Genomic DNA, 10,174 nt, shown 5'->3' on the forward strand with positions numbered 1-10,174 from the left:
AAATTGGATCCCAGCATGTTGGTTCCCAGGGCTGAGACTTGATGGCTAGGTTCCCATTACATCAGAGTCTTGGCCCGGGACTAGTTTGTCTCCCAACTTTCTCACAGAAAAGTGGGGAATGTAGCAGCTCCAAGGCCCACAAGCCATGTGAGCAGCCCTGTGGTCATGGCACTAACAATGAGCGTGTAACGTAAGGTGACAGGAGTGCAGTGCTGGGCCTTCTTGGGCAGTTCCCACTGATGGTTTCTGTGTTTTAAATACCCATAGTGTCTTGCTAATCCAAGGAGGAGTTAATTAATATTGAAAACTAATATTTATGTCTAACAGACCTGAAACTGGTTCTTCTGCATGAGTTTAACTGCTCCCGACTGGACTGGCTCCTGATACAGAAAGTGTGCATGAGTATACATGTGTCCAGATGGCATTTTATTTCTGCTGCTGACAGCAATTCATTTTTCTTTAGTACAAGATATGGAACAGTTTTATGAACTGTGGCTAAAGAGTCAAAAAAGTGAAAAAAGTGATGATGTACTCAGTCAAACAAACAAGGAAAATGGAAAACAAATTCACATGCCAACAGATTATGCTGAAGTGACTGTAAGTACCATTGGCCATTTCTCCTTTCCTTTGCTTGGATCCCTCAGTGGAAGGCTTTCCCTTCCCAGTCTCCAAATCCTGGTTCTGTCACCCGCTGCATGCCCTTCTTGGGGTTATCCTCTTTTCTGTTGGTGGTTTTCTGCCATTAGCGTCAGTCTTCTCATGCCCTAACATCCTTGCCTTGACCCTTTTTCTCAACTGTGAATCTAAGGCCTGGGTCCTCCTTACCATCCTGGGTCCCTGGGCAGTCTCCAGGTAGGGTTGTCATGGTGAGTGAAATGTAATGAAGTGTGTGACACTTAACCTGGGGGGTAGGCCACAAGAAGGACTCAGGAAGAGTACGCTGTCTGGTCCCTACCCCCAGTCCTTTTAAAAATTATTTTTTATTTTGAGACAGGGTCTTGCTAAGTTGCTAAATTGTCTAGACTGGATTCAAACTTGTGATCTTTATGTGTGGGTATGGAGGTTTGTGTTGTTTCTTGTTGTTTTTGAGTGTCTCGCTATGTAATTCAGGTTAGCCTTCAACTCTTGTTGGTCCTCCTGCCTCAGACTCCTGAGTGCGAAGGTTACAGGGAAGCACTCCCCTCCTCTGGGCCTTTTTAAAATGTACATTCATAAATGTGTGTATCATTCTGCTACATGTTTCTTTGAGGGGGGAGTGTCATTTCTCATGGGGAGTTGGTGCATGTGCTGTACATAACACCTTTTTCTTGTTTTGGTGCTGGGAATTGAACTCAGGACCTCATATCATGCCCTGAGTTATATCCCTGGCCCACATAGCACATCTTAATTCTGTTGTCAGCTCTTCCCCCCCCCCCCTTTTCCTCCTCTTACCTCTCACTCCTCTTCCTTTTTGCAAAAGCTCTATCTCCCTATTTTCATATTACCTTTTATTTTGGTCTTTATATTTGGGTTTCTTATACAGGCCACTTGCAGGATTCAGCTATTATAAACTGTGCTGTTATAAACCTGGATATGCATGTATCACTGTAATATGATGTCCTTAACCCTTTCAGGAAGATTCCTGGAAGGGGCATTGCTGTGTTGAATGCTGCTTCTTGGGCTTCTGTATGGCCTGCTCTTTCTTGTGTAGGGAGGATAGTAGAGATGCTACCCAAACACTTAAAAGTTTGCATCTGCCATAGCATTTGAATCTCACCTCCTGAGGCAGTCTGTCCCCTGCAGGGCCAGCTTCATTTTATTGTTGTTGTTTTGAGACAGTCTTGCTATATGTTCCAGGCTGGCATTGAACTATGTAGCCCAGAGTGGCGTGGAACTCGCTGCGGTCCTCTTGCCTCACCCTCCCAAGGCTGAGTTTACAGGAATGTACCCTGTATCCAGATCAGGACCAGCTTCTCTGCTTTGTGGCTCAGTTTGTGGGCATCACATGGAGCTGTTGTTGTCTTTCCAGAGTAGCACACCTTGACCTTTCACACCTCCCTCTTACCGCCACTGACGGCCACATGTCTTCTCCACCCTTAGGCGGATTTTCACTGCTGGATGTGCGGAAAGAACTGTAATAGTGAGAAGCAGTGGCAGGGCCACATCTCTTCAGAGAAGCACAAGGAGAAGTTCTTCCACACCGAAGACGACCAGTACTGCTGGCAACACCGCTTCCCAACAGGATATTTTAGTATTTGTGAGAGGTATGTAGATCTGTAGTTTTCTGCATAAAATGGCTGATATTTTATAAGGTGAGCACTACGTCCATAGAAAGAGGACATCTCTGTGGTCGAGTCTGGACCATTTGGGTGTTGCCTCAAGGTGTTTAGTTGCTCAATGAATAGCTTGTCACTCTCCTGGGGCATATATGACAAGACTCAGTGGCCTTTGGAGCCTGGCTTAATCTGTGTCGAGGTAACCGAATAGAGAAAGAAATGTGTTCATTCAGTTTCACCCTAATAATCTTGGCATTCTCAACTGTGATTCTCTAACTGGTTGCCATAGCCTTTGCACAAAACTGATGTCTATCCAACTGGAGATAGCTTTTAAGTTATATTTCAAGGGCAAATCTGGAACTCATATCAAAGGAAAATGGTAGCTTAATAATATCACTCTTGTTTTCTTAGAAAATATTTCAATGAAAACTGGATAATTCGGAAATATTTTTCATTTTACAAATATGTTCCATTCCAAATTTAGAACCATGGATTCTTAAAACCATTTAAAACATTTTTTACTTAATGTCATTTCTGGTGTCATTCTGCTGCATTAATAATGACTGCAGCTCTTTCCCTACCAGCCAGCAATTGTTTTCTTTTTTCCCTTTTTTTTTTGGTATTGGAGATCAATCCCTGGGCTCTATGCACACTAGGCAAATGCTCTACACTGAACTTCACCCAGCCCCAAGTCAGTACTTTTCAGTGAATACATTTTTTTAAAAAATGTACTTGGTACAGTCTACAGGGTCTCATTAGACAGATCAGACTCTTAGTGATCCTCCTGTTTTCAGCCTCCTAAGCGCTGGGATTACAGGCGCACACCACCATGCCCAGTCTTACTCACTGTCTCAGTGTGCCCCAGGGGTGGGGCCAGCACTAGGCATGCTGGGGATTGAACCACAGTCCCTGCAACTGCCTAAGCAGGTGCTTTAGTCGGCTGAGCTATCTGACCGGCCCACTGAATACATTTAAATAGTTTAAAATCCTAATTCCTCTCTTCTCAGTGTCATGTCTATAAAATATTCACTTTTAAAAGTTTAAAATTCCGGGGCTGGTGAGATGGCTCAGTGGTCTAAAGCACCTATTTAGAACAAGCTTAGCAAAGCACAGGGACCACGGTTCAATCCCCAGCACCACATGCCAGCCAGCCCCGCCCCCTGTGGGCTGAGCTGGCCACACACACACACACACACACACACACATAAATAAATAAAAAATAAATAAATAAATAACAGTTTAAAATTCCTATAGGGCATGGTAGTACATGCCTGTAGTTGCAGCATTTGGGAGGCTGAGGCAGGAGAATCACTGCAAGTTCAAGATCACCCTGGGCTACATAGGGAGTTCAAGGGTGCCTGGGCTAATTATAAGGAGCTTGTCTTGTCTAAAAAAAAAAAAAATTCCTAATTGGGCCTGGTGATGTGCTAAGTAGTTGTGAGGCCTGAGTTCAATCTCTAGCATCAAAAAGAGAAAGATTTTTGGATAAAAGTTATATGCAATTCACAAAGGAGATAAAGAATATATTTGTCATTAATTGCAGCTGGTTTTTTTTTTTTTTTTTTTTTCCCCACTTAAATATACTCAGGTATTTTATTCTGGTTCAGCAATATTTTTACTGATGAACAACCTGGAAGGAAACAAATGTAAATAGGTAGATATGCCGTGAGCTATTTTGAGAGCCTTTGCTTGACCGTTAGCATCCTCTTTTCATCCGTTCCTTTGCCTTCCAATAGTATATTTCAGGGTCTTCTATCAGCCTCTCATTGCCACTGCACAGCATTCTCCTCATCCTGGAAGTGCTGGTACATGTCACTGAACAGTTGATTTTGACGTCTCAAACTTTGTTGAGGCTTTTTCAATAATATTCGCAAATAGATGTGTCTTTCCATTGACTTTGAAGGGACACTTTTTCGTTCTTCCTAAGCCTTGAACCTTTGGAGGAGACATGCTCTGTCCAGTGATCTTGGTGGAAACCTCCAAACTGATACAGGGAGAACAACTGGTCTCGGGTGGGTGACCTCCAAATGATACAGGGAGCCTCCAAATGACATAGGGAAAAATGTTCTCCTGACCTGACCTGCACGAGTTTGTGTTCTCTAAAACCGAAGAATGAATTTTAGGAACAAACGGAGGCTATGAGTAGAATATATTTATTGAGGGAAAGAAAGCTCCTGCCCGAGAGATGGACAGGAAGGTGGCCCGAGCGGGTTGTTACCCCTGCAGCTCAGTTTTTATAAGTGACTTTACTAGGCCACTATCTTCTCACAGGTATATGAATGGAGTCTGCACGGAAGGAGGCAGCTGTAAATTTGCACATGGAAATGCTGAGCTGCACGAATGGGAAGAAAGAAGAAATGCCCTAAAAATGAAGCTCAGCAAAGCACGAAAAGATCACTTAATTGCCCCAAATGATAATGACTTTGGAAAATATAGTTTTTTGTTTAAAGATTTAAACTAATATACTGGCTTTTATGTAACCCAATCAGAGCATTGAGCATAAAAATTGAAAGTGTTCTGAGGCACATAGCAGAGGAGCTGCAGGCTTCCTGCTAGCATTGGCGTATATCGTTCCTCCTGAGCAGCACCCAGTAGGTAGGAAAACAGGCTGGTTAGCAGGTCTGGCCAGGCGCTCCTGGAGCCATTGGCCTCGCATGGCGAAAGCGATGCTGCTGGTTGCCATCTGTTGAACAGACTTTTGGATGAAGTGTTGGGGAAGAGAATAAGGTTATGCCTAGGGCAGCTCTTTGAGTTGGTCCTTCCAGTAAGAACCATGATGATGAAAGAATAAACACTTGTACTGGGGTCAGAATACATGATGGATGAAAATCTTTACATGATTTAGTGGAACGAATTTAATATAATAAAAGTTTGCTACTTATCTGTATGTAGGTTGCTAAAAAGGATTTTCTTAACTCAGATTCTAAGGCAGATAACCATTTAACACTCGTATATGTTAAATGGGGTATTTTTCTGTATTTGTATGTTTCACTATAATAAGGGAACTGAAGATAATGTGCGTCGAGAATATTTTGAAAAATAATCAATTGACTCAAATTTTATTTCTTGGTCTTTCGCAGTTTTAATAATGATTTTGAAAGATTAAACTTGTACTGTTGGAAAAAAAATAAACTTGTACTGTTGGTATCATGTAGTGTCTGGACCAATATTGCCTGTAATAAAAGATTTTATATATAGATGCCTTTCATCTTTTTGGTGTGGTCTTTTCTCCGTGAATTGTTAGAATTAGGTGCTGAAATCACAAGTTGGTTTATAAAAAGAAATTTATTAAGCAGGGAGCAACTGAATACAAACTGGAGGGCTATAAAAGCCACTTTTCACTTTGCCCTTACCTCTGAAATTTGGCCAAATAAAAGGCATCTTGTATTGAATGACATAGGAATTCCCAAGGGACTCCTCTCCATTTCACTGAAAGGAGTTATGTTAGCAGGGAAGGAAGATGGTGAAGTAAGACAGTGAGGGCTGTGGGAATCCACTGAGGAACCACACCCAGGACAGCTTTGTTGTTGAAAGAGATCTTGGAGGGCTTAGGCAGGACATACAGGATATGCTGCCAGCCTAACAGCTAGGCTGGCCTGCAGGACTTGGACAAGCAAATGGGGACACTAGAGTGGTGTTAATGTAGTGGAAGGACTTACAGGATGGGATCTGCTGGGCTGGGCTCTAGAACCTGTCAGCCTGCAGGCAGAGTGAGTGTGGGATGCTGCATGTGCTATGGGTTCCAGGTGGGAAGCAGCAGCAGAACCAGAGGTCCAGGGTCAGAAGCACCCCTACAAGTGGTTAGCAGGGCCTTTTCTTCACACAGGAAAAGGCCCCAAGACCAGTTATTTTTTGCCATGTGTACTAGGGAAGTGTTCTACCACTGAGCTACAACCCCAACCCAAGAATCCCCGAGCCTCCAAACTCTGCATTTTCTGTGCCTCGGCTTTCCACTTTCTGAGCAGTTCTTTGTGCTCTGAACCATCCTTTCAGTACATTCCATTTCTGCCTAAATCAGCCAGTTTCATGCTGTGATTTACAGTTAACAACTCTGCCTGGTATGGCCTTCATTTCAGTATTAGGAAGTAAAAGTTATTCAATGTTGAAATCACACCTGTATCTTAGAAATGAATGGCTCATTGGGCAAATAAAGTGGTGAGAAGGAACAGAGGAAAGGGGGAAAAAGTCAGCTAAACTCCAATCCCACATTGATAATAGAGGAAATAGGAATAATTGGTGTGTCTTTTTGAACATGTTATAAAGCTTTTTTTGAGGCAATGTCTTCCTATATAATTCAGGCTGGCCTTGCCTCCCAAGGCCAGGGTTTCAGCTCAGTGGCACAGAGCCTACCTGGCAAGCGTGAGGCCATGGAGTTCAATTCCCCGTACTCCACCCAAACAAGTGCTAAGGTTACAGACATGTACCACCAGGCCTAAGTTGGGGAAATTATTTTTGAGATTCAATTTATATAACATCCTACCAGGGATTGAACTCAGGACCTTGCACTTGTCAGGCAGGCACTTAGTCTACTGAGCTATCTCCCTGGCCCCAACCTTTTTTTTAGACACAAAAAAGGCTGGCCTTAAATTTGTAATCCTCTAGTTTTAGTCTCCCAAGGGTTGGGATTCCAGGTGTGCCACCACACCTGGCCACACTTCACCATTCTTACATGTACAATCCCGTGGTTTTTATAGTATGTTCACAATGTTGTATTCTAATTATAATAATCTTTAGAATATTTTCATTACCTAAGAACCCCTTAGCCCACCTGTCTTAATTACTCTTCTCCTTGCTGGGACAAATACCTGTCGCCCGAAGTGAGGGAAGGAAGGGTTTATATAGCTCACAGTTGCTGGAGGTTTCATAGTTTATTGCAGCCTGAATTACATAGCAAGACCTCGAGACACTGCTGCGTCGCTGTGTCCTGGATGATCCACTCCATACGTCCAAGAGAGCCCGCAGGCTTGGTGGGGGCAGCATGTGTCGTCAGTTTAACAGTTCGCACCTCTCCGGCCCCGCCCCTTGAGCGCCGCCCTGGTCCTCTGGCCCCGCCCCTCAAGCCGCTGGTTCTCTTCTAGCTGCTTTTGCCCTAGGAGGCTTTGGGGGGACAAGTAGACACAAACTCTTAAGACCACCATTCCCTAAATCTGCCCCCTACCTTGCCTAACAAAGTAAAAGTAAGCATTAATCTGTTTCTATGGATTCTCCTGCATATTTCATGTAAGTGGAATTACACAAATGCTTTTGACCTGCTTCTTTAGCAGTTTGGAGGTTCATTCTTTCCCTTGGCATAGCGTTTGAAGGTGTCTTGGCATGTATCAGTATGTCATTGGGTTGGTTTTGTGGGGGTTTTTTTGGTGGAATCGGGGATTGAACTCAGGCCCTTGCGCTTGCCAGGCAAGTGCTTATTCCACTGAGCCATCTCCCCAGCCCCTGTCATTGGGTTTTATGGCTAAATAATACTCCTTTGTCTGGAGAGATCACATTCTGTTTGTCCCTTCATCAGCCGATACATTTGCATTGTTTCTACTTTCTGCATATATGGATACTCACATTTGCAAGTTTTGTGTCTACAGCTTTGCTGGCTGCTGTGAGCTGCCCCATCTACCTGAAAAAGTATGCAGGTGAGTCCGTCCTATTCTCAGAAGTCTAATAGGAACCCTGTGACTGGTAGCCTGGGTGTTCGCCCTCATCCTCCCCCTTCCTGGGGCTGTGTACCCAATGAAGACCCTTTATTTTGAATAGAGTCCTTGATGTTCTTTTGACTTAGTTCCAGGGACTTGCCTCAGTTGAAAAACTGAGGGAGAGCATATTGCCCAAGCAGCTGGTGCAGGCTGCAAACACTGTGCTGGGCAGGTGAGATGAGAACCCAGGCCTCTCGTGAATATCTGCCACAAAGGATGAACACCAATCTGTAAAGGCCCATTCTGGGGGGCTGGCCAAATAGCTCGGTGGATTAAAGCACCTGGAAGCAGGTGCAGGGGTCGGGGGTTCAATCCCTAGGCCTGCTGTGCAGGCCCCGCTCCTGGGGTGTGTTGAGACAGCAATTGAGACTGTGCATGGTGGCATGCACCTGTAATCCCAGCTCTTGGGAGGCTGTAAACAGGCAGATCACTACAATTCCGATCTAGTAGTGAGACCCTGAACCCATGTAGACCCTTCCCTAACATCCCCCCCCAAAAAAAAAGCCCATTCTGGGGTCATGATACAAAGTATCAAAGAAATACCACACCAGTATCTAAAGTATCCACGAGGGCTGGGCTTCTCTCCTACTTTGCCTGTGATCTTGGACCATGCTAGATACCTACTACGTAAGTAAATGCTTGGACCCTTTAACAATTAAATGAACAGAGCTGAGTATGGCGGTACATGACTGTAATCAACACTCCAGGAAGCTGAGGTAGGAGGATGGCAAATTTAGGCTTAGCTGGGTAATTTAGCAACAGCTTGTTTCAAAATGAAAACTTTAAACCAGGAGTGGTAGAGCACTACTATAATGCCAGCCTTTCAGAGGCTGAGGCAGGAGGATTGTTGCAAGTTTGAGTCCAGTGTGGGTTACAAAGTGAGCTCAAGGCCATCTTAACTGCATAGCAAAACCCTGTCTCAAAATCACCACCACCACCACCACCAAACCCTTCCTCTAAAAAAAAAAAAACAACACTTTTTAAATAGGGCTGGGAATATACCAGGCAGCTGTGGGTTCCATCCCTAGTACCACTAAATTAATAAATAAAATTTAAAAAGCTGGAGGTATAGCTGATCGATAGAGTATTTGCCTAGCATGCTCACCTGGCTCAATCCCCAGCATCACTTAAAAAATAAAGGTTAAGGGTCATGGTTATAGCTCAACTGCATTAGTGCCTGCCCAGCAAGCGCAAGGTCCTAAGTTCAATCCCTGGTACCAGAAAAAAATTAAATCATGGTATAAATTTGATAATGGCATTAAAAATGGTCATGGAAGGCTGGGGATATAGCTCAGCAGCACAATACAAGGTCATGAGTTTGATTCCTGGTACTAAAATGGGGGAGGCAGGCTCAGATTCTGGTTAATGAGGACAAGATGGAGCTGAACTAACCTTTCAAGGCAGTGACCCCAGATGCTCAGAAAGAGCAGAGGAAACAGCACACTCGTTTAATCTTGGGTGATTCCTTGCTACTAAAACAGAATCCCCCGCATTATTTCACAAGGGATTGTTGGTCTGAGATAAACTGGGCAGCAAAAGGATTTTGAACCTTATAAAGGCTTGTGCAAATGACAGCTGTCTTGTGGAGGCACTAGACAGATTCTGTTCTGGCAACCCATGATGAGTCAGAGCTGGTGATGTGACCATGTTTGTCTGTTAGTAACATACAGTACCACGTGACTCAAATCTATGCAAAGAAATCAAGAGAGCTAGAAAGGATAAATCAGAAAGTTAATAAACCTCACCAACAATATATTCTCTCAAGCTTATAAACACAAGATTATGTAAGAACAATAGTTGGGGGCCAGTGAGATAGCTCAGTGCTCTAAAGAGCCTGCTTAGGCAAGCTTAGACAAACACAGGGAACTGCAATTTGGTTCCTGGCACCACATGTTGCGCCAGTCCCATCCCCAGAGAGGGCTGAACCAGCCACAAAGAAAAAAAGAAGAATGGTCAGGTATGTAACAAATAAGGGTAGTAATAGATCAAAAAAAGGGAGCAAGAACTAGAGGTATAATCCTCCTGGAAATTTAGTACAAATCTGAAGCAGATTCTGAAAAAAAAATATCTCTAATCTACAAAGCAACTTTTAAGTCTAAAATTTAGGTGTTAAAAATCATTTAAGAAGGGCTGGTGAGATGGCTCAGTGGTCTAAAGCACCTACTTAGAATAAGCTTAGCAAATCACAGGGACCACGGTTCAATCCCCCAGCACCACATGCCAGCCAGCCCTGCC

The 10,174-nt window shown here is 43.8% G+C and overlaps 1 protein-coding gene across 1 annotated transcript in view; it reads left to right on the forward strand.

Moving 5' to 3' along the window:
* The window catches only part of Zc3h7a (zinc finger CCCH-type containing 7A), a 37,399-nt gene extending 31,936 nt beyond the window's left edge, over nt 1-5,463 (forward strand). Inside the window, exons 21-23 of the mRNA XM_004627748.2 lie at nt 464-597; nt 2,080-2,243; nt 4,527-5,463. Coding sequence (XP_004627805.1) covers nt 464-597; nt 2,080-2,243; nt 4,527-4,716 — 488 coding nt within the window. The 3' untranslated portion in view covers nt 4,717-5,463. The remainder of the gene's footprint in view (nt 1-463; nt 598-2,079; nt 2,244-4,526) is intronic.
* Nucleotides 5,464-10,174: the final 4,711 nt, after the last annotated feature.

Source organism: Octodon degus, unplaced genomic scaffold (genome assembly GCF_000260255.1).
Source record: "Octodon degus isolate 3935 unplaced genomic scaffold, OctDeg1.0 scaffold00021, whole genome shotgun sequence".
Lineage (NCBI taxonomy): Eukaryota > Metazoa > Chordata > Mammalia > Rodentia > Octodontidae > Octodon > Octodon degus.